The 27814-nt window shown below is 42.2% G+C and overlaps 1 protein-coding gene across 3 annotated transcripts; it reads left to right on the forward strand.

Annotated features, from left to right (window-relative positions):
* Window positions 1–371: 371 nt before the first annotated feature.
* SLC4A9 (solute carrier family 4 member 9) lies at window positions 372–26298 on the forward strand. Of its 3 annotated transcripts, XM_056811398.1 has the most exons (22): window positions 372–7975; window positions 9475–9635; window positions 10168–10305; window positions 10968–11020; window positions 11307–11464; window positions 11899–11986; window positions 12172–12326; window positions 15831–15953; window positions 16203–16377; window positions 16824–16957; window positions 17294–17574; window positions 18292–18350; window positions 18614–18802; window positions 18977–19090; window positions 20090–20251; window positions 20656–20834; window positions 21069–21141; window positions 21855–21923; window positions 22312–22485; window positions 23550–23680; window positions 24097–24244; window positions 25980–26298. In XM_056811398.1, the coding sequence occupies exons 1-21, from the start codon at window positions 7767–7769 to the stop codon at window positions 24191–24193; spliced, it is 2922 nt and encodes a 973-aa protein (XP_056667376.1). In that variant the 5' UTR covers window positions 372–7766; the 3' UTR covers window positions 24194–24244; window positions 25980–26298. The 3 variants fall into 3 exon arrangements, with proteins under 3 accessions (XP_056667376.1, XP_056667374.1, XP_056667375.1); XM_056811396.1 differs by lacking the exon at window positions 18977–19090 and having other exon boundaries at window positions 22312–24244; XM_056811397.1 differs by lacking the exons at window positions 22312–22485; window positions 23550–23680; window positions 24097–24244; window positions 25980–26298 and having other exon boundaries at window positions 20656–20839.
* The last annotated feature ends 1516 nt before the right edge of the window (window positions 26299–27814 follow it).

Genomic DNA, 27814 nt, shown 5'->3' on the forward strand with positions numbered 1-27814 from the left:
TCAGTCACCAGTGGGTGGAGGCAAAGGGGGTGCAATCCTATAGGTTAATTCTTTTGAAAACAACAACAACAACAACAATTACCAAAAACAACAACAACAACAAAAAAAAAACGGCTTTCTGTCCAGAGGTCTTGGATTCAAATTTGAATTTCACAACTTCCTGCCCATGTGTCCTTGGGAAAATAACAACCTTCCCAGAGCTCAGTTTCCTTTGATCAGTAAAATAAGAGGTTTGGATGACATGATTTCTTAAGGTACCATTCAGCTCCCATTCCCATAATCCTGTGGTCCTGGCTCCAGTTATTTATCCTAGCCCAGCCACTGATCACTTGGTCATAGAAAGATAATCCTCGATATTGGGGGATGGGGAGAGCAGGGGGAGAAAAGGGATCTAGCCGTACAGATGTTTATTCACAACAGCCATCTTTCTTCCTTTCCTCATTCTCCCTTCTGCTCCTCCAAAATCAACAGCCGGGTATTTCTGTGCCTGCCTCCCTCCTATCATCCAGCAGACTTCTCTGTCATCTCCGTGGTATGGGGCTTTTTGCCTGGGAAAAGGGAGGGTGTGTGTCGGGATGAGGTGGGGAGTTAGGCAGGAAACCACAGCAAGGGTGGCTGGAGAGAGGAAGTGCCCTCTAGTGGCCATCACAGATGGGGTGTACAGCTTGTACAAAAAAGCATTTTCTTAATCCCGGGATCACAGATTTAAAGCAGGAGGTGACCTTAGAGACCATCTTGTCTGACTCCTTTATTCTACATAGAAAATTGAATCCCAGAGGGTTAAGTGACTTGCCTGAGGACCTGGGCAATAAGTGACAAAGGCAGGATTTAAATTCAGATATTGAGATTCCAAAGCTTTTACCTTTACTTTATACTGTATTATGATTGTCCCATTTGGTCTTCCAATCTGCTCTCCTTGAAGCCAGTCAAAGTCCTGAGACTCACAAGTCAGTTCAGTGGACATAGAAAAGGACAAGCAGCAGAATGTAAACTTATTGGAGGCAGGGACTCTCGACTTTGCCCTGGTAGACTTTGCCCTGGTAGAATCGAACAGATTATGGGTATTGAATAAAAATGATTGCTGATTAGAATGAATTACAGCATGGCAGACTTGGAGTTCATGAAGTAGGGAATGGTGAGGGTACAAACTGAGGGTTCCTTGACATGGATTTGTGCACTGGACTTGGCTTTTTTTATATAAAACTTAATTTTTATTGAAATTTTTTATTTAATTAATTGATTTAGAATATTTCCCCATGGTTACATGATTCATGTTCTTTCTCTCCCTTCCCTCCTCTCCACCCCCCCACCCAGCCAATGTGCAATTTCACTGGGTTTTACTTGTGTCATTGATCAAGACCTATTTCCATATTATTGATAATTTGGGCTTGGCTTTTTGATTGTTTGGTGATCTTAGGTAAGGAGCTCACCCTCTCTGGAAGGGTATCAATGAATATGGATGATGGACAGGGACCAGTTGGCTACCCTAAGCTATTATCCCTTTGAACTGTCAGGATCTGATCATCTGGGCTTCCTTCTCCCTCACAGTGAAGATATTGCCCCAGAGCCAGGATAGGCCACCTCATTTTACACGAAAAAAAATGGAGGTGCACAGAGATGTGGTACTTTGCCTATTAGGATCATTCAGGTAGAAGCAGAGTTGGGATGCAAACCCAGGCCCTTTGAGTACAAATACTTCCACTCCCCTACTATTCATTCCTTCATTTCCCTCCTTCTATCCCCAACATAGACACATTCCAACTTCTCAGCCCTCCAGAAATCCTCAGGGTAGGGTTCTCTTTTGTGTCTGATTTATTGTGGTCATGTAGTTCCTCCTTCTGCTCCTATGACCCTCCTCCCTTCACACAAGCATACATATAGACATTAATATTCAGCTCTTCTTCACACTATGTTGGAGAGGGATTGACTAGAGCTCCATTCACCACACTCTGGATATTCTCTCCTCCAAGGGCAATTTGATTCAATTCAAGGGTAGTGGACTATTTTTTAAATAAAAATAATTTGTATAAAAATGACATAGAAATTCCCAATAAGAAGAGACCTGTCAATGCAAATAGGTGACTACCCATTATAGTTTTATAAAGTTATGTAGGATGCTGAAAAATTTGGTGAGATCGATTCAATTCTTGGCTGGGAACAAAGGACTGAACTCAAGGACAACAACTTGGGGGAAGAGGATAAGGGATGATTGGAGGAGGACCCAAAGTATAGGAGGAATTTCTATCTAGATAAGAAAGCCTAACTTTGCCTCAATTTCCCTTAGTTAATCTAGTAACTTAAAAAAAAAAAAGCCTTACCTTCCACTTTAGAATCAATACTGGTTCTAACAATTGGTTCCAAGGCTGAGGAATGGCGAGGGCTAGGCAATGGGGGTTAAGTGAGCTGCCCAGGGTCATGCAACTAGAAAGAATCTGCAGCCAGATTTGAACCTAGGACCTCCTGTCTCTAGGCCTGGCTCTCTATCTACTGAATCACCTAGTTGCCCCCCTAATCTTTTTTTTTTTTAACCTTTACCTTCTATCTTAGAATTTTCAGTTCCATGACAGAAGAGCAATAAGGGCTAGACAATGGGGGGTTAAGTGATTTGCCCAGAGTCACACAGCTAGGAAGTGTCTCAGGCCAGATTGAATCCAGGACCTCTGGTCTCCTGGTTCTTTATCCACTGAGTCACCTAGCTGTCCCTGATGGAGGTGGGCAGTGATGGGCAGTGAAAGAAATGGGACCCTCATGTTCTGAAATCTTGCATTTTTCACCAGTTATCAGTAGTCAAGCATAAATTGCAAAATCTGTATTTTTAGAATTAAGCATAAATTATAAAATCTGTATTATTAATCAGTTAATCAATCTGTATTATTATTAATCAATTAATCACTCAATGGTTTTATACTGTTCTGTACATCAGCTTTATGCTGCTGTATATTATTAATTGCTTATGTTTTTCTGTATTTATCTTAGTTCTGAACTGTTAGGCATTATTAATCACCAATAGTGGTAGTTTACTGTACTATATATCCTTCCTATGTTCCCCATCTTTGATGAAGACATTCCATAAGGGTAGTGAGACATCTCCTACACTGGCAACTGGTGGCAGGTGGGACAAGATTGAGTCTTGGGGGAGACTCAATGGGACATGTGCACTAAGGGCTATGGCAGTCCAGGGGAATCCCCCAAACCTGCACATGTTCCTTATTCCCTTTTTGGTGTCTTTAAATTCACCTATGATGCATCAAACCCCAAAACATACCTCCATCTGGATTTTGTTATTGTGAGATGTTTAAGGTGAAGAGACAAGAGGTAAACATCTAAATATTTTAAGTTTATTGATGGGGGAAATGGGATAGGTATGAGGGTAACAAAGGAGAAGGAAAATTTCTTGATCTTATCCCCAAACTAATTTCCTTTAATACTATCCTATTAGCTAACTTCCTAAACTAAATAGGTTAAGTTCCCCCCAAACAGAACCTCACAAACTGAGTCCAGAAATGGGCCAAGATCCCATAGGTAAAGTCCAAATTAGGTCCAGTAGAGATCTGATGGTTCTTCTTTGGCCTTCAATCTAGCTGCCAGCAGCCTGTTCAAATCTCTCCTCAGGCTGGTATCTCACAGAGGGTCAGAAATCTTGTAGAAGGGTGGAAATCACAGCTACCTCCAAAAGTTTCGGCAAGAAGTCTGGTTTCAGTTGGGACCACAACCTCTTGGAATCTTGACCCAGGCTCTCATGTGATTCTGTGTCACATGCTCCTGTAAATCACTTTGCAGTCTTTCTTTGCTTACTACAATTTGGACTTACCTTCTCAATGCTCATTTTCCAGAGTTTTCAATCCATAATGCCTGGTATGCCCAAGGGTGGGCTATTCTGAGAAAAGGTAGAGATTGCCCTGAAATGGCAATTTAAAAAATTTGTCAGGAAAAGGCTTTCAGGCAGGCCAACAATTCTTAATTCTCTCCTGGATTATTTTTCCAATGACATATTTCAAATTTTCTTCTCCCCCCCCCCATTCTTTTGACTTTGTCTGATTATTTCTTGTTGTCTCATGAAGTTATTAGCTTCCCCTTGTCTGTTTCTAATTTTTAAGGCATTCTTTTCTTTTCTAAAAATTCTTTTATTTAATTAATTACTTTAGAATATTTTTCCATGGTTACATGACTCATGCTCTTTCCCTTTCCTCCTCCCTCCCCCTTCCAGAGTCAATGAGTAATTCCACAAGATTTTATTTATATCATTGTTCAAAACTTATTTCTGTATTGTTAATATTTATAATAGAGTGATCATTTAAAGTCAACATCCCCAATCACATCCCCATCAAACCATATGATCAATTATATGTTTTTCTTCTGGTTTTCTATTCCCATAGTTCTTTCTATGGACGTGGATAGTGTAAGGCATTATTTTCTTGAGTGAACTTTTGTATCTCCTTTTCCATCTGACCAATTCTACTTTATAAAGAGTTCTTTTCCTCAGTGAATTGATTTTCCTACCTTTTTTTCCATAGGGCCAATTTTGCCTTTAAAAAAGTTCTCTTCAGGGCATTTTGTATATCTTTTCCCATTTAGCCAATTCTGCTTTTTAAGAAATTCTTCTCTATATTGGATTTGTGTGCCTCTTTTATCAATTGGACTATTCTATTGTTGTTTTTTTAAGATGTTAATTTTTTTGGTATTTTTTGTGCCTCCCTTCCCAAGCTGTTGACTCTTTTTTTATGATTTTCGTGTATCATTCTCATTTCTTTTTCCAATTTTTCTTCTACCTCTCTTGTTTGATTTTTTAAATCTTTTTTTTAGCTTCTCTATTAATTCTTTAAGGGTTTGAAAGCAATTAATTTTTTTTTCTTGGAAGCTTTAGTTGTAGCAGTATTGATTTTACTGCCTTCTGAGTTTGCATTTTGCTCCTTCCTCTCATAAAAATAACTTCCTATTTTGAGTGTTGCTGTTGTTGTTTGGTTGATTTTTAGTCTTTTTCTTTTCTTTTAATTAAAAAAAAAACTTTTTAGGGGGCAGCTGGATGGCTCAGTGGATTGAGAGCCAGGCCTAGTGATGGGAGGTCCTAGGTCCAAATTTGGTCTCAGATACTTCCTAGCTGTGTTACCCTGGATGAGTCATTTAACCCCCATTGCCTAATCCTTACCACCCTTCTGCCTTGGAATCAATATAAGACAGAAAGTAAGGGCTTAAAAAAAGCTTGTTTAAATTGGGCTCTGTAACTAGAGTAGTGGGAGAAGTGTTTTAAGCTTTAGGGTCTTTGTGCAGCTGCCTTCTGAGTTGGCTCTGGGGTCTTATCTGATTTCAGTTCTTCCAAGGTGGTATGATGTAAGGAGGGGTGTATTTAATATTCTCACAGCCTGTGCTCTGGTCTATGAGTAACCACAAGCACTCTTTTCCCCCCAGAACTGTGACTAGGGTTTTCTTCTCCCCTGTTGCCACAAGCACTGATATCTTCAAATGCTCCTCCTTACCCTGAGATCCAGCCCTTGGACTGCTTTCTGGTTCTGCATATCAACAATGTGACAAGAGTCTTATACCCAGAACCAGCAAAGGCATTCCTGTAATCTTCTAAGCAGTTCTCCAACCTGCCACCCTTTTAGAGGGCTCTGGAAGCCTTTGCAGCTACTTCAGCTGCACCCAAGGCCTGTTGCCACCATTGATAGGCTTGTCCTGGTATGCTATATTCCATCTCCACTGTGAAGCACTAGATCCTTCATGCTGGCCTTATAAGTTGTTTGGGGCTGAAAAACTACTTCACCTTGTCTTTTTGTGTGTTATGCTGCTCCAGAATTTTTTCTGAGGCATTATTATATCATAGTTTTTTGGAGGGGAATTTGGTAGAGTTCAGATGGGTACCTTCTCTGCCATCTTGGCTCCACACCCTAACTATAGCCTACTTATTAACAAAAAGTTTGACCATTTGGAATTCTGCTCCAAAAATCATTAAATTATCTAGTGATATCACTTTCAGGTCTCCACCACAAGATCACAGAAAAAGGAGGACTTATACATACAAAATTATTAATAGCAGCTCTTTTTGTACTTACTAAGCAAAGAACTTGAAACTAAGAGAATGCTAATCTACTAGAGAAAGGCTAAATAAATTAAAGTAGATGAATACAATAGGATTTTATTACACCATAAGAAATGAGGAAATGAAAGGGCTAAGAAAACTCTGGGAAGACAGGTATAAACTGATACAGAGAGAAGTGAGCATAACCAGGAGAGCAATTTATATGATAACATAATAAAGAAAAATAATTTTGAAAGACCTAAGAACTCTGATCAATGTAATGACCAATAACAAAGACTAATGATGAAACATGCCACCCATCTCTTGACAAAGAAGTAATGGACATTTTTTGGAGACAGTCTTTGGAGAATAGCTTAATGCTATTGCCCTTCTGTACACACCCAGATCGATGTTCATCAATGTGGGAATTTGTTTTGCTTTACTATGTATACCTGACACAATAACCTTCCCCCCCCCCCTAATGCGTAGGGGAAAGGATAAAGAAAAAAAGAGAAAAAGAAAGAAAATTAAAAGAAAGAAAATAAGAGCCACCAAGACATCTTTTGTGGGGGCAGTTGGGTATCTCAGTGGATTGAGAGCCAGGCCTAGAGATGGGAAGTCCTAGGTTCAAATCTGGCCTCAGCCACTATCCAGCTGTGTGACCCTGGGCAAGTCACTTGACCCCCATTGCCTAGCCCTTACCACTCTTCTGCCTTGGAGCCAATACACAGTATTGACTCCAAGATGGAAGGTAAGGGTTAAAAAAAAATTTTTTTTAAAGACATCTTTTGTGTGTATGTGTAGAGAAAAAGAATATAAAGAAGGCCAAACAAAAGCACAGAAAACAAGATAGCTTTGAAAGCTATCAATTGAATTTATATACTTAAAAAGCAAACTATACAAAATAAGAGAGGATTCATGTGCCATTCTTATTTTTCGATCTACCAGGTATATGGAAATTATGATGTTTAAGTTCAGACTAAAAATAAAACTTTTAAAATTTAAGTAATTGTTCCCATTTCCCTCAAGTCATCCTTCTTAAATTCTTAAAAAAAAAACAAAACCCTAGCTTTACCATTTATGGTCTAGTAGAACATGAACTCTTATGTTGGTTCCCTCCCTAAATGTGACTAACTCCCATCCCCCACTGAGTTGATGACAATGAAAACAGCCTTGGATATTTATTATTTGCACTTGACACAAAATAAGGGGAGGAAAGGTGGGGGGGGGGGGTGCACAATATGCGCAGAGGGGAGGAGAGGTATGATATGAAAGTATGTTGGCTTTCCCAACCCAACTACCTCTTACTGTTTATACACAACAACTTGTCTAAAAGTCCATGCCCCATGGACCTCCCTGTCTCCTCCTGGGGATGGAGGGGAAAGCTGAGGTTCTGAAGAGTCCCTCAGACTTAGACAGGGCTTAGAATTCCCTGAGGGGAGGATGCCAGTGATGGTCATACACAAACACCCATGCTGGGGTGGGGAAGGCATGGTTGGTGGAGTTGATAATTGAATAGTCTCAGCTGGGCTGATCCAGAGTCAGCAGGTATAGATGTGCTTATATTTGTGTATGTGTTTTTGGACATAAGATGGAATAGGGGTGGTGCAAAGGGGTGGTGCTTCATTCAGGTAGGACCCAAAGCCCTCCTTTTAAAGGTAAGCTGCTTGGCTCCCTAAGTCATCTCCAGGCTTAGGAACTCTGGATCAGACAAGACCAAGTAGTTTGGTTGTCCTAATCTGTTGGATAAATGAGGCCACCAGAACAAGAGCTTGAAAACCTGGGGGATCCTGAGACTTCCCCACTAAGAGACTCAAGCACCAGCCATAGCCCTACCCGTCTGGGTCCCCCAGAAGCAGAGGGAAGGAAGCAGAGAGGGGAAGGAAGTCCCTACCTCTTCATTCAACTGAATGAACTATTGGGAAGCCCTCCAACCCAGGAATGGAGAGAAACAGGCAGGTGAGTAATTTAAGGACCCTTGCCAAATGAGCCCCAATTCCTATTCCTTCCTCTGGATCTCCTTCTCCTTTAATCACTTTACTTACTCTCTTTTCTGTTATATGGGAATTTTGGGAAAGGGTAAGTTTAAGGAAGGGAACATGCAATTATATAAACAGTTTTATTGACTAAAATTGACTAGGGGATGATGGGCCAATTTACTATAACCCACCCAGATATTTACTCACTAAAATTTCTAATCTAATCTAAGCTTAACCTAACTAACTAAAGAGTAAATCAAGATAAAGTCAAAAAGGGGCCCAGATTCTCACAAGCTCCAGAGTCCTTGGTAGGGTCAGACTGAAGAATCAAGATGTAGGGCCTTACAAGATCCAGGAAGGGAGGAAATCTCACCCAAATCACTTCTGTCCACCAGAGTGAATGGGGAACTCACACTCAACATTTTTCTTGAGGATAATCCAAGTTAGGCAGCTTCAAAGATGATTTCTTCAGGAAGACTCTCAGACACACAGCTTCTATGTCTGAATCCCAGCTTCACAGAGACAGTTGTTAGCTGCCCAATCCACTTAGAATCCTGACCCAGCCAGCTCTACAGAATCTTGGCTTGAGAGCTGTCAATCAACTTTGCAAATTCCCTAGCTACAGTCCCCCCTTTGCACAAAGCCGAAATTGTGTTAAAAACACTATTTTGGCATTTGTGCACTAACATAAGTTACATATTCCTTAAACTAAAATATCTACCCAAAATAACAAACAATCTACACTCAACTATCTTATCCTATCTAATACTATCCTATTCTAGGGATTTAATCAAGGAAGGAAAAAGGGAAAGTATAATGAACAATTACAAAGTTCAAACATATGCAAAAGCAAAACAAGCAAATAACATCAAAATCAAAAGATAAACACAACTTTCATGCAAAACATTAGAATCATAAAATACTACTCTTATGAACTAATACAGAAAATTCTATTACTATTGCAATGCATAAACATCAAACTTAGAGAAAAATTTTTGGAAAAATACAATAAACACAACATTGTAAAATTTTTACAAAAAATTAAACCAAACAAAACTCACTTATGCAAAATACATGTAACAATAAAATTAAACATAAGTGATCTATTTACAAAAATTGTACATATATACATACATATATACATACAATATATGCATGTATACTATACATATACACATATGTACACTTCATATTTACATTTAAACATTTCTCAACTGTTTAGTTTGGGCAGAGGAGGAGAAGACAGAACTTTAAGAGCCAAAGTGGAGAGGGAGTACTGCCACTGTCACTTCCCATATCTTTAATTCTCTCCCCTCTTATCTTCCAGATCCTTATTAGGGAAACTGAGTGTGTCTTTTTCTCTTTTTTTCTTTTTTTCCCCCACAGATCAGTGGGGAGTAAGAGGGTGGGAGTAGAAGAGGAGGATTGGGTATTTGGGCTTCATGGAGCCTAATGCTATTCTCTTATATACACACCCAGATGGATGTTGTTTGAAGAGAAGCTAGACCTAGAAGCGAGGCGTTGGAGCAGCCCCCATGTGCCCACCTTATCCCTGTCAAGCATCTGGGAGCTTCGGGCCCTGCTGACCACAGGCCTGGTGCTCTTAGACTGTCCTGTACAAAGTATCTCTGAACTCGCAGGTATCCATGGAAGATAAGAAGTAGATAGACCCTAAATAGGGGTGTACTTACAAGCCTTCATTCCTCTAGCTTTCTGTTCCAGAGAGGGTCTCCCAATTTTTCCAGATTTGGGGTGTTTCTGTGTTTCCAGATTTGGAGTGTTTCCCAAATACTAGGAATGTCTCTGACACAAAACAGTTGTTTTTTTCCCCCCTGAGCAAAGTTAAGGTTGCATCATGAAATTCACTCCAGTCCCCTGGAATGGGTTTAGGATTCCCTAAGTCTCAAGCATAGGAATGATTTTTACTGATTGGGTGGAGAAGGGTTGGGTATTCCCAGGATTTCAGAGTAGAAAAGTAGAGAGATGACCACCATTATTGCCCCACTTCTGAAATTCTCCCAGAATTAGAATATGATTACATGGCAAACCCAGCTGGAGGAGAAAGAGTCTGATCCCTGGGGAAGAGATGGGGAAGTAATGAGGGGGAAGGAAACAGTTCCTGGAATGACAAGTAGAAACAAAAGACAAGAGTTTTGTGTCTCTTTTCCCCAGAACAGGTGACCAAGTTGGAATCATTGAACCCAGAAGTGAGAGAGAGGCTGAAATCCATCCTGCTCCAGAGACCTCAGCATCACATCCAGGCCATGTGTTGGTCAGCTGCCAGGAGACTTGGTACAAGACTCTGTAGGGGTAAGAGACCTCTTTCTCCAGAATCCTCAGAGGCTATATTTCCCCCAAGGGAATCCTTGGAAAAAATATTCCTGAGAACAAAGCTTTCTGTGTTTTGATGGGTTTCTCTTGACCTTTCCTCATATAAGTTCAGGGGAGTCACAGAATCATATGGTTGAAAGGGACTTTAAAAGAAATTTGGTTTAAGTTCTCACACAATATAGACATACCTTCTGTAGCAAGGATTCATAGACTTTTTGTCAATCTGTTAAATCCTATATACTCCTCATACATTTTTTTAAAAAGCACAAAACAAAATTTATCAGATTACAAAGGAAACCAATTATGCCAAAATGCAATTATCAAAATATTTTTTCAAGGCCATGAACAGAACAGGCTAAAAACTCCTGTTCTATAGCACATATGACAAGTGTTCATTTGTCCCTTGTTTCTGTACTTGGTGAAAGGAAGTCCTTATTTTATGTGGCTGTGCATGCCTTTGCTGGACAGCCTGAATCACTAGAAAGTTGTTTCATATATTGAGCTGAAGTCTTCTGCCCCTACACTTGCAGCCATCAATTAGAAAATCTCAGAATCTTAAAGTTAGGAGAGAGCATGGGGTGACGTCATCTAGCCCAACCTCCCACCCCATAGAAGAATATCCTTTTTAACATCTCTGACAGGTAGACATTCTACTAAGATGTTTTCTGCTGAAGAGCCACCCCTGAAGGAAGAGGTTTGTGTAATTTCCCACCTTTAGCCAGGTCTGGAGGGGTGGTTATGGGACCCACATTCACCCCACCCCCACTAAGCTACATGCACTGTAGAGGCTCCCCAGGCCCTGGGCACAGGTGAGTGGGAGGGTACAGTTCTTTCTTTTCTTATAGTCCCCTACATGCAGACCATCTAACTTTTATCAGCACAGATTCTCCCCACCTCATTCCTCCTTCCCCAAATTGCTGCTTCCCAGGAGTCTCCCTTCCAGGCAGTCCCTCACCCTTTTGCCCTACCCAATTCACCAGCTACAGAGCCCTCTATGGCAGAAGCTGCCCCCTGCCACTGAGGCTGCAGCTGTGCTAGTTGGAGAAGTGGACTTCCTGGACCAGAGACTGGGAGCGTTTGTGCAACTTCGGGAGCCAGTGGTGCTGGGAACCTTGACAGAAGTACCCCTACCCATCAGGTATAGGCTGGATATTAGGGACAAGGGCTCAGGAAGATGGCTGGGAAAAGGATCATTGGTAGAGGCATAAGGGGTGAGTCAGAGGAATGTCAATCAGGAGTCAGGAGAATTGGTGTCAAATCCTAGCTTGGATATCTCCTAGCTGCATGACTATGAATGTTACTTTATCTCTTTGAACTTCAGTTTCCTCGTCTGTCAAATGAGAAATCATATTTGTAACATTTCCTTCCCAGGGTTTTTATGAGGAAAGTGCTTTGTAAATCTTAAACAGCATATAGAGGTATTAGTTGTTGTCATTGTTGTCCAGCTCATATCCAGATGATGAAACTTAGAATTGAAGAGCTGGCATGTGTACAAGGGAAGAGTTGCTGTGCAAAAGGGAAAACTGGGCCTTTGACTCTTCACACTATGTTGCTTTCACTGTTCTGCCCCAGGTTTGTCTGCATGGTCCTTGGTCCCCCAATCCTGGGAAAAGACTATCATGAGATGGGCAGAGCTGCAGCTGTACTCTTAAGTGACGAGGTGATTGTGGGTAAACAAACCACAGAATCCAAACTATGTTTTTTCATGGAGAAGAGTAATACATAAATTTAAACAAAATCAACCATAAGAATTTATTTGTTCTTCCTTCTTTTTGATATCTTTTCCTTTCATCAAGGAAGTTTTGTTGTTTTTAACTTAACTCCCCCTTTCTACTTCCTCTATAGGTGTTTCATTGGTCAGTCTGCCAAGCTAGTGGTCCCCAAGACCTTATCTCAGCAATGGATGCTTTCCTAGAAGAGGTGATGGTGCTGCCCCCTGGCAGAAGTGACCCCACAGAACGGATCCCTCCGCCAAAGTGCCTGTCTACTCTGCATAAGAGGTACAAGAAAGGGAAGAGAGGAAGAGGCAGGAATCTTCATCTTGCATAAATCTTCCCCCACAGATTCCTATTTTAAGCCCACTGATGGAGAAAAGAGTAGACCCAATAGACATGTGAGTGGTCCAAGGATTTTAACAGACATATCTCTAAAAAAGAAGCATTGACTGTCAATTATAACTTGAAAAATTGTTCAAACTATCAGAGAAATTCAAATTAAAGCAACTCTGAGCAACCACTTCAAATAGGCAAATATAGTAAAAAATGAAAAAGTTCAATCCCCACACACTGGTGGGGCTGCCCAGCTGGTACAATCTTTTCAGACAGCAAGTCAGCATGATGTGTTAAGAGCTACAAAACTGCTCACATATTTTGGTCCACTGATGTTAGGACTATGTTCTATGGAGTTTAGGGGCAGTGGGAAAAGAGACTTGTCTATGCATTAAAATGTGCATAGTAGCTTTATTTGTAATATTGAAAAATTGCAACAAACCCAGGGTATGGAACAATTTGAGAACTGCTAAACAGATTGTGGCATATATGAACATCATAAAATATGATTGTGCTACAAGAAAGGCAAATATGAAGAGTACAAAGAAATGACAGAAGGCATTTAGAGTGGTTCAGAGGAAAGGAAGCATAAGCATATGAGATTCCTCCCACTAAGGGCATCTTCTATAGCTTCAAATTTTCCTAGAATACTTTGGATCTCATCTTTGTCACCATTATACCCTATCCAGTATTATACTTCTCTACACACACACATGTTGTATCTCTTATATTAGAATATATATTTCATGTAATCAGGAACCATTTCATATTTTATTCCTGAATCCTCAGATCCTAATCCATGCCTTTCACTTGCTGGAATTGGAATCAGAAAGACTAACTATCTGCTTCATTGTTATGAGGATAAAGAGATAATATTTGTAAAATCCTTAGCACAGTACCTGGTATGGAGCAGTTGTTCAGTTGTGTTTAACCCTTCTTGACCCCTTTTAGGGTTTTCTTGGCAAAGATACTAGGATGGTTTGCCATTTCATTTTACAGATGAGGAAAGCAGGGTTAAATGACGCACCCAGGATCACATAGTTAGTGTCTGAGGCTGGATTTGAACTTTTGAATCTGAGTACTATTCACTGAGTCACCTAGCTATCCCTAGCATTGGGTAGTTGCTATTTAAATGCTTATTCCTTTCCCTTTTCTTCCTTTTCTGTTATTAGGCCCTTACATATGTTATTGAATTGATGGTATTGTAGAAAGAGTCCTGGCTCTGAAGTCAAAAGTTCTGTAAGCATAATCCCACCTCTGATCTTCACTACCTAAAGGACCTTAGGAATCATTTAACCACCTTAAGTCTATTTCCTTATCTACAAAATAATAAATTCAAACAGTGCTTTTAAAATATTATCTTATTTGATCATCACAACAACCTTGAGTGGGAAGTATTATTGTTACCCCCTCCCCCATTTTACAGATGAAGAAACTGAGGTTAAATAACTTGCCTAGGATCACACAATAAGTGTACAAGGCTGGATCTGAGATTAGATCTAACACTGTACCATGTAGCCATGTGGTTGGGTTTGGGGTTCTTCTAGATAAAACAGCTCTGAGGTCCTTTCTGAGTTCTAAATCTATGGTCTTGTGACTTGATTATATATCAGGGTTATAAGTATATAGGAAAAACCCAAATATATAATTATGTAAAAACCAATAATAATAACTACAACAGAATTTGAAAGACTACATACAAAAAAGCAAAAGAGATCAAAAAGGGAACAAAGATTGAAGACAATAAGACATTTAATTTTTTAAAATTTGACATTTTTATTAGTATATATATTTTAAAGTAAAGGTAACTTAGTGTTCACAGTTTTATGCAGTACAGTATTTTAAATTTTTTAAATGATTTTTTGGTTAGAATTTATGAAAGTTAGACCTTATTTTTAAAAGAAGACACCCACTTCATCTCCAACTGAGGAACTTTCTGTGCAGTATCCATGGACAGCCACTAGAGAGCAGGGCAACTCAATTCAATTAGACAAACATTTCCTAAGCCATTACTGAGTGCATGGCACCAGGCAAGTTCTGAGAATAGAAAGATGAAGACAAAAAATAAACAGAGTCTAGGCCTTCACATCCTACTTGTATATGTCTGTGAGACATGTATATCACCAAATAAATAAAAAGCCATGCAAAAATACAAAGAGTAGAAGAACATGACATCTGGGAGCATCAGGAAGGCCTCACAGAGAAGGTGGCATCTGAGCTGGCTCCTAAAGGAGGCTGGAGACTGTCAGGCACAGAAGTGAGGAGGGAATACATTCTCTGGGCCAAAAAATGCATGGAGGTGGGAGACTGAATTTCTTGTATGGGAAACAGCTAGAAGGTTAGTTCAGGCAGTGAGGTAGAACAATGAATAGAGTACAGAGCCTGGAGTCAGGCACACTCATCTTCCTGAGTTCAAATATGGCTTCAGACACTTATTAGCTGGGCAAGAATTCTTAACTGTTTGTCATAGTTTCCTAATCTGTGAAGTGAGTTGAAGAAAGAAATGACAGTATCTTTGCCAGAAAAAAACCAATCAACCAACAAAGCCCAAACCAAATGGAGTCACAAAATCAGACTCAACTGAACCACACCAAGAAGTAGGTCAGCTGGAGCAGCTAAGTGGCTCAGTGGAGAGAGAGCCAGGCTTGGAGTTGGAAGGACCTGGATTCAAATCTGCCCTCAGGCACTTCCTATCTGGGTGACCCTGGGCAAAGTCACTCAAGCCCAATAGCCTTACTCTTCTTGGGAATGGTACTTAGTGTTGATAATAAGGCAGAAGTTAAGGGCTTAAAAAAAGTAGGCCAATTGAAATGGAATATGGTATTATAAAGCAGAGTCATATGAAATAAGACATGAAAGGTAGGTAGAAGCCAAGTAGTAGTCTTTAAAGGCCTGGCTGAGGCTTTTTGGATTTTATCCTAGAGGCAACACTGAAGATTTTTGGAGGGAGGGAAGGAGTGAATAGGAAAGAGGAAGGGAAGGGGAGAGGAGAGGAAGAGGGAGAGGAGAGGAAGAGGGAGAGGAAGGGGAGGGAGAGAGAGAGAGAGAGAGAGAGAGAGAGAGAGAGAGAGAGAGAGAGAGAGAGAGAGAGAGAGAGAGAGAGAGAGAGGGAGAGAGAGAGAGATATGGGGTCAAAGCCATGCTTTAGAAATATTCATCTAGCAGCTGTGTGTGTAGGATGAATGTCGAGGGGTGGGACTGGAAGCAGGAAAAGTAATTAGGAGGCTGTTGCAATAGTTCGGGTGAGAGGTGATGTATTAGGTGGAGGGTGTGTGAACGGAAAGAAGAAAATGGATGTGAGAGGGATTGTGGAGGTATAATCAACAAGACTTGGCAACGTTTGGGGCATGGTAGGAGGGGAGCAGGGGAAAAGGCTGAGAATCTCAGAAGTTAGGGAAGTTCCCCGAGGGGCCATTGGTATGACTAAACCAACTCCATAGCCTTTTCCCTTGTTAGACTTCCTTTACAGCTTCAGGAATCCAAGAGCTCTTGCAACGGGAGTGTTAACTCTAAGAGGGGCAGACATGGCTATGAGTATGAGCCCCAGCATGCTAGTAAGGAGCTGAAGAGGACAGGAAGGTGAGTGTGGGCCAGAAGGGAGATAAACAGTGGAACTGGGAGGGAAAGGGAGAAGGGACATGGGAGACCAGGGCAGCTGTAGTCAGGGGAAGGGCATAGAGCCTGGAACCCTTGAGAGGGTACAATGGGATGGACTTGCCAGATATGACCTGGAGGAAACCTTGGAAAGCCTATCTGGAATGGGGAGAGGGTTCTAATGTCTCCTCTTTAGGATTGGTCTGATGCCTGGGATGGGGTGAGGGAGGGTAGGCTGTTTGGGGGTTTGGTTCAGGATGTAAGAAGGAAGGCCCCCTGGTACCTGAGTGACTTCTTGGATGCCTTTGATGCCCAGAGCCTTTCTGCTATACTCTACATCTATCTGGCCACAATCACCAATGCTATCACCTTCGGTGGACTACTGAGTGATGCCACCGACAATGCCCAGGTGGGTTGTATTGGGTGGGAGCCCTCTGAATATGTAGTTTTCCAAAGGAGACTGGAGTCAAGGAGCACAGGCCCACAACACTTAGCTCAGTGACACAACCTCCTTCGTCTCCACTTGTGCCTTTATCTTTTCTTGTCTAGCTTGTCAGAAGTCCCGAGTAGCAGAGCCAGGACTTACACTAGGTTTTTGCTCATTTAAATCCAATGAGCCATGGAGAATTCTGAGGACAGAGAGACCACTTTCTGGAGCTAGTGCCCTAAACACAGAAAATCAGTTAGGGCAGAAGATAGACACTAGGAAGTCTGTGGCCTATTAGGTTTCCTTTCAACTGTATGGCCTTATTCCCTTTCTTATAAAGGGTACTAAGAGCTACTTTGGTGGGGGTGGGGGGGCGGCTTATTCTCAGTCCCTGAAGTGATGCATTCCCACAATCTCCACTTTACCAGGGTGTGCTGGAGAGCTTCCTGGGTACCTCTGTGGCAGGGGCTATCTTCTGCCTCTTTGCAGGACAGCCTCTTACCATCCTCAGTAGCACAGGGCCTATCCTTGTTTTTGAACGGATACTCTTTTCTTTTAGCAGGTAAGAGAATATCAACTCTCCCCAACCCCCCATTATCCTACCCTTGCATATAATTCAGGGCAAGACAGTGTCCAGTGGGGATTCCCAAAACCTGGGGTAACCGTGGCTTCCTGTCCCTCATTTCTCACTTAACTGCTAGCTACCACCTGGGGAAGCAGCCACTGTACTTGCATGACTTTTACATAGCTTTGTGGGAGTAAGGAGGGGAGAGTTTTTTGTAGTCACCTCTGTCCTTCAGGGGATTGCAGAAAAGCTGTCTGGGGAGGCCAGGCCCATGGTAGGGATTGCAGATAAACTCAGAGCCCTTGAATCTTTTTTTCTTCTTCCACTGAATAGGAATCATGGCCTAGACTACCTACCCTTCCGCCTGTGGGTGGGGATCTGGGTGGCATTCTTCTGCCTGTTGCTGGTGGCTACAGAGGCCAGTGTCCTGGTACGTTATTTTACCCGCTTCACAGAAGAAGGTTTCTGTGCCCTTATCAGCCTTATCTTCATCTATGATGCCATTGGCAAGATGCTGAACCTTACAGAGGCCTTTCCTATATTCCAACCTGGCCCCTCTGGAGTTACTGGCTTCACTCTTTATGGCTGCCTCTGTTATTTCCCAGACCCAAAAGGTGAGTATGAGGGAGGTGGGCTGATATGGGGAACTATCAGGTGACTCTAAGAGAAAGTATCATAAGTCTTATTGCCTATATATAATTGCACAACAAGTGAAAGGCACAATTCACAGGGAGAGAACTTAGGTTCAAATATGTGATTGAATGTCAAGACTTTTGTTTTAAGTTTCAAATATAACAAACAGGATAGTTTTACAGAATCACAGAATTTCTGAGTCAGACCTCAGAAGTCATCTAATTCAACTTGGTGTTGTCATTTTTCAGTCATGTCCAAATCTTTACAACTCTATTTGGGATTTTATTGGCAGAGATCCTGGGATGGTTTGCCCTTTCCTTCTCCAGCTCATTTTACAGATGAGAAAACTGAGGCAGACAGTTAAGTGACTTGCACAGTCACACAATCAGTATGTGTCTGAGGTCAGATCTGAACTCAGGAAGTCTTCCTGACTCTAGACCTGATACTCTACTCACTATGCTACCTAGCTGCCCCAGTCCAACTCATATTTGAAAAGAAATCCCAACTGTAATCATCTGTTAAGTGTTCACCTAGCCTCTGCTTGAAGAAAACCAATAGGAAGAACTCTGCTACCTCTCAGGGCAGCCCATTCCCTTTAGGGAAAGTTCCAGTTATTTTCCTCACTTGGAGCTGAAATTTGACTCTTTCCAATGACCATCAAAGGGTGTGGACCTCAACTATTTTGTCTTTTCCCTCAGGGAATATGTCTTTGTGGAAGGAGCAGAGCCCAGAGGACATGGATGCTACTCTGGGGATGGTGAGGAAGAGGCAAATTTAAGGATGGGACAGGTCTTGGGTGAGAACGGGAAAAACTGAAGGATTCTTGGGGCAGGTCTCAGGGAAATCAGTGTTTTCTGGCAGTGTCCCTACTGTCCCACCCTCCACCCCCATAATACTTATATAGCTCAGTAGTTCCTACAGGCTAAAGGGCCCTCCCTCCCCCACCAGTGGACACTCCATTGGGGTGATTCCAGGGAGCTGGACTTGCCTTTTAGCTCCCATCTTTCCCCTTCAAATCAGGACCTACACCATGTCAATGTGTCTCTGCTGTCCCCACCCGAGTGTGCCTTTCAAGGAGGCCAGCCAAGAGGTCGTGGCTGTCACTTTGTCCCGGATGTTGCCTTGTTTTCCCTCTTACTTTTCTTTGCCACCTTCCTTTGTGCTACCATCCTCAAGCACTTCAAATCCAGCCATTTCTTCTCCTCCATGGTAAATATCTCCTATTCCCCCATCTAACTATTCTAGAAGATGTCAATTACTTAAGACTGGGGTGGGGGAAGGAAGGGATGGTGTCTTAGTTTGCTTCTCTGATATGGGGGCAAGTTTCCTCAGGGCAGCAGGGATTTGGAAGGGCCAGATTAGGATTGAATCCTGTGTGGTCAGGTACGGAAGGTGATCAGTGACTTCTCCATGGTCCTGGCCATCCTGCTAGGTTGTGGATTGGATGCTTCCCTTGGCCTCAGCACACCCAAACTCACAGTGCCCAGTGAGTTTAAGGTGAGATAAGGGTCCTAGGAGGAGTGGGAGGCAAAGATGTGTGCCCTGTGGGTATGTAGAGAACGGAAAGAAAGGGATCTCAGGAACCTCAGTTCTGGACCTGGGTCTGCTAATTTAAGAAGACTCTTAAGTCCCTGTTCTATTATCTACTCCTAGTTTTCTGGTTCTAGGAGGACCCTGGTGGACTCTGAGGTGTCAAAGGTCCTAGCCCCCAATTCCCCCTACTTTTAAATTTGAACTTTCATTCTGGGCCTTTTTTCTGTAGCCCACAACTGAGGATCATCATATCCTTAGCTGTAGTTCACAATAAAGGTTCTTCAGGAGAGACAAATCCATGCCCTCTCAATCTAGGGGCTCTTCAGGGGAATGGGGTATGGCTTAGTTCAGGCATCTAGATTCTGTCTCTATGTCCTAGAGTCTCCCTGTGTCTCAGAAGCCCCAATATCCTCAAGGGCCTCCAGGGGAGGAGGTAAAGGGAGGGTAGGACTCTGTTTAGGCAATTTTAAGGGTTCAAGAACTCAGAGGCAGCAAAGTCTCTACCTCCGCCATGTCTCCACTCCCCAAGCACTGCTCTGGCTCCTGTAATCAGAGCTGACGCTACCACACCCAGTCCTGCCCCAGACTCAGACTCCTGGCAGGTCTGAACCTGGATTGACACACCCTCAGACCCAAGATGGCATGTATAGGTCATTTTTCACCATTCTTTTGTCATATTTCAATATCAATAGAAGGATAATCTCCAGGGTCCCCTAGCTCAGGTACTTGAACTCTGTGCTACCTTTTGCTAGGAATTTAGTTTGTATACCAGCTCTTTCAGGTCCTGAATTCAGTGCAAGAGGGAAGAGGAAGGAATTTCCTCATAGTGATGCAGGGGGGTGAGGGTGGGGCAAGTAGGAACAGAGTTTATGAATTGAGAGGAATTTTGGTTTGAGTTCAAGGGGCAAGATACTTTTGTGGACATTCTGCACTCTATCCTTTCTCTACCTCTGTCACACATAGCCCACTCATCCTGGTCGGACCTGGCTAGTGCCATTGTTTGGAACTAATCCCTGGTGGTTGTGCCTAGCAACTGCACTGCCAGCCCTTCTGATGTCTATCCTTGTCTTCATGGACCAGCAGATAACTGCTGTCATCCTCAACCGAAAGGAATACCATCTTCAGGTGAGATTGCCTCCTAGCTCCCTCAGGACACCCTGCCTGTCCCTATCTTCAGGGTACCTAGCACCTTCTAGCCCTGGGGCTGTCAGTCTCCAATCCCCAAGAATACTGGAATAAGAATAATCTAGAAGGCCCTTGTTGATTTCTCTGATTGTTAGTGATCCCTTCCCCTGCAAAAATCATGATATCTGTTTTGTATATATCATCCATTTAATTATGTGTGTACAAGCTATATCCCTTCTAGTAACATTTAAGCTTCTTGAGGGCAAGAAATTTTTCATTTTTTGCCTTTCTATCCCTTACATCTGGTGCAGTGCCCGTCAAACAGTAGGTGCATAATAAATAGTTAAATGAAGTGGGGATATTGAGCTTTGACTGGAATCTATGTCATCCCTCCCCTACTACAGAAAGGCGCTGGATTCCACTTAGACCTTTTCTGGGTGGCCATGCTGATGATTCTGACCTCAGCCTTGGGGTTGCCCTGGTATGTCTCCACCACTGTCATCTCATTGGCCCATATGGATAGTCTCCGCCGGGAAAGTGAAGCCTTTGCTCCTGGGGAACTGCCCTGCTTCCTGGGCATCAGGTGGGGTCAGTGTTTGTGTTTGGATTAAGGCAGGGGAATTCCTTTGGCTACTTTAAATCAGAGCTGAAAGCTTCAAAAAGTCCCTCTTTCTTTTATCAAGATCCAAATTTGATTGAGAATCTGGAGGGAAGGGCATGATCAGGAGTTTTCTCTGTGTATGGGGGGGAAGGGTAGGAGGTTGGAAAGATTGATATTTTTATCCCCATCAACCCCAGCTTTTCATTTTTGACATAGGGAGCAGCGGCTCACAGGACTAGTGGTCTTCATCCTTACTGGTTTATCCATCTTTCTGGCCCCTGTGCTCAAGGTAATAGTCTTTGGGACAGAGGTATTGTTAGTGGAGCTCTGGTCAACCTAGTGGGAACAGATCCTTCCCTATTCTGTATCCCTTTGGGTCACAGTCTTAGGTTTGGATCTTGGGGATTAGTCTAAAGGAGACCTCCAGCTCAATCCTGGCCTTCCTGGGACATCTAAGAGAATATGTACAACTCTATAGCCCAGGACAGATTTGAAACAAAATCTCTTGATTTCTCAATAAGCAAGTATTTATTAAACACCTATGAGTAAGGCCCAAATCTGGGAATAGGAGAAACAGAAAGAAATATAAGATCATGCCTTCTAGAAACTTCTTCAATTTAGGGAAATCATATGTAAACATGTGAGCAGTTAAGTAATACCATCAGAGTCAGAGTCCCCTATTGTAGGGAAGCTTATCTTAGTGCTGAGTACAAGTCAATGCTGCAGGATTCAAAAGTTCATAAAATTCAAGCACCAGAAGGACCTTCAAAAGTCATTTGTCTAAGCTTTTGAGTCTTAGGTTAAATGACCTACCCAAAAGTACACAAGTTAGTGACAGAAACAGGACCAGGACCCAGGTATCTTGACTCCCAGTTAAGAACTTTTCCCAAGTAGCACCCAGTCATGCCCAAGTTAAAGGTGATACTGCTAATGGACTGGCGGCCCCATGTCCTCCTATCGGTGAAGCTCCCTGAAACCAGATCCTTTCTTTGGGTTTTCCAGTTTATTCCCATGCCAGTACTCTATGGAATCTTCTTTTATATGGGAATGGCAGCACTAAGCAGCACCCAGGTAAGCAGAATCACCCAGTGGCCCCTTCATCTTAACTCTGATCTTCAACCCCACTCCACCCCTCTTCCCAGGCTCTTTCTTGTCCTGCTTTCCCTGTTCTTGGTCCCAGTGGCCCTCAGTTCTTGTTCCCCACATCCTTCAAAGTCTTATTCAACTTTTCCTTATCCCCAATGGTCTCTTCCCTGGGTTCAGGCCATCTGGAGTCCACTCTATAGATAAAAGGACAATGGAGATAGTTTTGTTTTGTTACTGGAACGGATGGGAGAAGAGGTTAGAGGCCTCCCTTGTAAGATTTGTCATATCTGACAAAGTTACTAAATGGTCAGGGATTTAAATAAAAACTATTCCTCAGACCTCTATCCCCTAATCTTTCTTTCTTTGCCCACAGTTTTCAGAACGTGTGAAGTTGCTGCTGATGCCAGCAAAATACCAGCCAGACCTGTTGCTTCTTCGGCATGTGCCTCTCAGCCGAATTCACCTCTTCACAACAGTACAGCTGATCTGTTTGTGTCTACTCTGGGCAGTCAAGTCTACAGCAGCTGCTATTGTGTTTCCCCTCATGGTGACAGTGGGGTTGGGGGGGGGGGAGTTAAGGGGTCCCAGGGTTTGGAAGAGGGCAATCTTCATAATCTATATAGTATACGTGAGGTATCTATAGTTCCTTAAAATAAAAGGGGAAATCTACTTTCTTCTACTAACATCTTATGAAATGGAAACTATCTTCCAAAGTAACCCCCAGGTCAAAATGTTTTGAGGTCTGGCTATATTGAAGTGGGGATCATTAATCTGAACTGACTCTAGGAGGGTTCCCAAGGTAACCCTTAGAGAAATCAGAGAGAAAAGAGAAAAATTTGATTTCAGTCACATAGTGAAGTGGTATCCAGAATAGGAGGACAATCCTTCTTCTAATATCCAGTAGCCCTCCCAATCCTTCATCAACAAGCATAAATCAAGCAGCTACTGTATCCAAGCTAGTAGGTGGAGACACATATATAAAAGTGCTACAGCCTCTGCCCTCAAGGAGCTGACATTCTACTGAAAGGATACAAAATGTTCCCAGATAAGTAAATACTAATGAATGCAAAATAAATACATAGGCTATGGAAGAGAGGCATTAATAACAAGAGGAATAAGGAAAAAAAATTCTGGGGGCAGCTAGATGGTTCAGTGGATGAAGCGACAGGCCTGGATGCAGGAAGTCCTACTCTTAAATTTGGCCTTAGACACTTCCAAGTGTGACCCTGGGCAAGTCACTTAACCCAAATGCCTAGCCCTTACTGCTCTTCTACCTAGGAGCTGATATTTAGTATTGATTGTCAAACAGAAAGTAAGGGTTTAAAAGGAAAGGACTTCTAAAGGAAGTAGCACTTGAGCTAAATCTTAAAGGGAGCAATGGTTTGGAGAATTGGAGATGAGGACAGAGAGCATTCCAGGTGCCCCAGAGATAGTCTGGGCAGAGGTAGGGAGGTGGAAGACTGAATGTCAGATAGGGGGTACAGCAAGTAAGCCAGCCTGGCAGGAGTAGAGTGCAAGAGGGAGAGAAAAGTGTGTAACCAACCTGGAAAGACAGGCTAGAGCCAGGTCATGAAGGGCGGCTCCCTGACAGCCACTTTATTCCTGGTACAGTTGCTGGGCCTTGTTGGGATCCGGAAAGCCCTGGATTGGGTCTTCTCACCACAGGAGTTAAGCTGGCTAGATGACCCAGTGCCGGAGGAAAATGAGAAGAAAGTCCAGGAAGAGAAGGTATTGGAGCCAGAGTTCAATCCCAAAGGGATTGTATGTGAGCCTGGACTGAGATGAAGAACAACCAGGGAAGACAGTGGATATCTGTCCCTGAAAAGAGGAGCTTCTATTCAGCCTCCAATAATACAATAATTCCATTCTCCACTCTGTGCTAGAGGAAAAAATAACATAAAAGTTAGAAGTTAGAGTGACCCTTGGAGTCAGAATGACTGGAATTCAGGTGACTTAAATGTCTTAGTTCCCCAGGTAACTAAGGTATACATTAGTGGAAGGAGCCCCATTGCACTGATGAAATCACAGGTCCAGATCCCCCTCAGAAATCTCTGTGCTAAGTAAGATGGATGGGCAAATGGACAAGTGTGTGTGTGGGGGGGGGGGGGGGCATTCCCTATATCTAAGTGATAGAGTAGGCAAACTGGATTTTCTCCAGAGCCTTTAAGAATCATACCTTTCTTTCACTCTTCTCCCTAAAGTCTGAGTTGATTTATCAGCTGAGGGCTCCAGAAATTAACATCTCTGTAAATTAGCCAGAGGAGGAAGAGGAGGAGGAGGAAGAAATTCTCACAGCTAAACCTGAGGTGAGAGGGTTTGAAGGGGATTAGAGACTTTAGTCCTGGGTACCCACTGTGTGGGGTTCAGCACTCAAACAATACCCAATTTGTTCTGCAGTCCTCCTACACTTCTAAGGACATTCTCTCCAGGAGGAAATGCCTTGGGGCTGGAGGGGGATGAGATCGGTAGGCACTCAATTCAATATGAACAAACCTTTACCCCACAAAAGCTGAGGTCTAGCCAGGAGAGGGAGCCCTAGCTAACAAAATTTCTGCACTAAAGTAAATGGATTTACTTACTTAAGGTTGTGGTTCCCCTAAGCATGGTCTTCAAAGTCAAAACTATTTTCATAATATTATCAAGATGTCTTAATTTCAAATATGGCAATTATCTGTATGTTTTTTGGGAGGCTAAGTGGGCAGGGTCTTTCATTTCTTAAGAGTGCAAAAAGGATCCTGAGATGAAAAGCTTAACTATTGAATTGGGGGCAGCTGGGTAGCTCAGTGGATTGGGAGCAGGCCTAGAGATGGAGGTCTTAGGTTCAAATTTGACCTCAAGACACTTCCCAGCTGTGTGACCCTGGGAAAGTCACTTTACCCCCATTGCCTAGCCCTTACCACTCTTCTGCCTTGGAACCAATACACAGTATTGACTCCAAGAAGGAAGGTAAGGGTTAAAAAAAAAAAAGAACTACTGAATTAAGGGAGCCAACCTTCCCCTCTTCCCTCTCCCTCCCTCCCAAAGAAGATTTTTTAAAAAGACAAGTCTGTAAAGAATAAAAATAAGAAGGCTGAGAGGAGAGAGGCAGGGAGAAGAGGGAGGGAAGTCAGGATGAGAAAAGAGAACTGAGTAAAGGTGAAGAAATACCTGCTCTGTCTTCTTGCTAATGGTTGTTTCCCCAGAGCACAGACCATTTAGAGATTATATACTGGATAAAGAACAGGAGTTGGGAAGTCTCTTGCATTTGCCCCTTCAATTCTACCCCCTCTGAAGGTATTTGTTCATGAAAAGCTATAAGTATCTTATAATACTTCCTTTCTCACTCAATTTCCCAAAATTTGTAATTTATGTGTCTGTATTTGGTCAGATTTCATGTTCCCATGATGCCTGGAACTGAAAGACAGCCTTTCTCCATGGGAGAATATCTCAGCAAGCTGTATATGAGCTCCACAAGTATGGAGAAAACCCATTTGCACAGATTCTGATTGTGAGGGTAGACTGAAGGGTGCTGACACAGGGTGGTAATATTGCAAGGCACAGCACAATTTGGCATATAAAACAGACTTTACTTAGACACAACTTCCCATCTTGGAGCAATCACAATAGATGTACTTTTGCCTTCCGGATATTATAACTTTTACATCCCACCAGTCTCAACAAACTGTTTAGAAAGCCCTTATCTGGATGAAACCACCAAAGTGCAGAGTTCATATAGAATTCTGGGAAGTGTAGTCCAAAGAATTTCCCTCTGTCAACTGAACTCTTATTTCTAGACACTGTAGGATCAAAGAATCCACTCACAGAGACACTATTTGAAAACAATGAAAGGAAAGCTTGGTTTCCTAAGTTTAGGATGGGTTGTCCTAGACAAAGACTCAGAAGGTCCATTCTTCCTCCTTTCTCAAGGTCTTGATTTCAGGACCCTCTTTTGATCTGCTCTATTCTATCATCTTGAACTATCCTTGGCATATCCAATGTCCAGCTGCCTTTAGTATTCCACCATTTTCCATCCCCCTATCTCTATCCCACTCTCTTCAACAGGCACATTTCTCAGATACCAAGACAATGCCTGCCTCTGTCTCATCTGTTTGGCTGGGCATTATGTATGGTGGCTTGGGCTGAATTCCTTCGTTTGAGGCTCAGGAAGTGAGTGCTGGAGTGGGAAGGACCAGGAGCCAGTGGTGCTTCGGGAGACTAGAATTCCTTCCAGTGATCTGAGGCCTCAGCCATTCTTCTGATCTGTGCCTGAGCTGGATGAGACTAGAAAGTTGGCTGTTTTGTCTACAGAAATGTTGAACGGGCAAAATTCCTGTCCAGGGATTATCATTAAAATGAATAAAGTCCTCAAAGTATTTCTTAATTTACTTTTTTTTCCTCTTATGAGATTTTATAATTTGATTATATTCTGGGATTACAATGTAGGATATTCCTCTTGAAGACAGGAGAGTGTACTACTCACCAAAGGTAGGTTTCCTCTTCAGTACCTGGATTCCCTTGTTCTTTGCCTGAAGCAAAATCAGAATAGAATGGCTGGATGCTTGGGCAACACAATCCTACTCCCAGAGAATGAGGATGGTAGATAAGTAGGAACATGGTAAGACAGCAGGTCCTGAATACCACCCACTAAGACACCAGGTTACTAGGCATGAATGTATAGGGACAAAGATCACTACTGTTCCTCTCCTACTGGATTGAGTTCTGCCATCTTTCACTTTCTTTTCTTCATGAGTTTTTTTTTATTGTATGTGTGATATGTTTTCTGTCAGCATAAGGAATATGGAAATATGTATTGCATGAAGCACTGCTATAATTTATATCAGACTATTTACTGTGTGGGGAGAGGGAAGGAGAGAGGGAGAGAATCTGAATTGAAAAAGTGTAAAATTTTGTTTCTACATGTAATTGAAAAAAATTGTTTTTATGTTTTAAAAAAAAAAGCTCAAGCAATCTGCCAGTCAGCTTAACTCTACAATAGAGACCAAAGGCCTGAACTGGGCCTGGCCATCTAACACCCTTTCAACAATGCATCTAATTTTTCACAAAGGGCAACTTCGAGTAGACATTGGAAGAAACTGCCTGAACCAAAGGGTAGTGAAATACTAGAAAGCATTACCTGAGATTTGCAAGAAGAGAGGTTCCTGTATTTAGTGTGGGAGAAGCACCTGGACCTGCCTGAGGACAGAGAGAGAAATGATATTATCTCAAGAATTCAAACCAAGTAACTTAAACAGCAGTGAGATGGAGCCAAAGAACTGATTGTTAAATTTTCAGTGTTATCATTTACACCTCAATCTGCAAAATGCTACAAAAACTGGGCTCAAATGATTGTTTTGTCTATTTGCCTAGACAAGAAAATGATGGGAGAAATTGTTAAAGGTGCAGATAAAATTTAAAATCGTTTTCTGTGAGTGGATCCAGTTGTGAAACATTTAACTGTACACCCCTGACTTTAAAGCATTTTGCACATTTTTTAAATCCAGAAGTTTCAATTTTTAAAATGTTCTCAAAAAAAAAAAGGCACCATTCCTTAGGTCAAGATTCAAATGCTTTAATACTCTCTAGGGTAAAGGGTTCTTAATCTAGGGTTTGTGGGAAAAAATTTTTTTCATAACTATATTTCAATATAATTGGTTTCTTCTGGATTTTTATATATAATTTCTTTTCAGAAGGGGCCCATTGGCTTTACCAGGCTGCCAAAGGGGTCAATGATACAAAAAGAGTTCTCAGAAAACCCCTGTTTACTGGAGTATCTCTCTCTCTATCCCACTGCTGGATTGGTTAGTTAAACCTGTGTATTAGTTAAGCCCAGGAACCAGCCCCCACTGATTTCACAGAAACCTCAGGTCAGTGATGGTCAACCTTTTAGAGCAGGGGTC

The sequence above is a fragment of the Monodelphis domestica genome, chromosome 1, assembly GCF_027887165.1.
Source record: "Monodelphis domestica isolate mMonDom1 chromosome 1, mMonDom1.pri, whole genome shotgun sequence".
Classification (NCBI taxonomy): Eukaryota; Metazoa; Chordata; class Mammalia; order Didelphimorphia; family Didelphidae; genus Monodelphis; species Monodelphis domestica.

Coding starts and splice junctions, on each gene's coding strand:
- SLC4A9 (XM_056811398.1), top strand. CDS start 7,767: ATGAGGCCACCAGAACAAGAGCTTGAAAACCTGGGGGATCCTGAGACT. Junction 12,327..15,830: donor CTGTCTACTCTGCATAAGAG/GTACAAGAAAGG, acceptor TTCCCTTGTTAG/ACTTCCTTTACAGCTTCAGG. Junction 18,351..18,613: donor TGGATGCTACTCTGGGGATG/GTGAGGAAGAGG, acceptor CCTTCAAATCAG/GACCTACACCATGTCAATGT.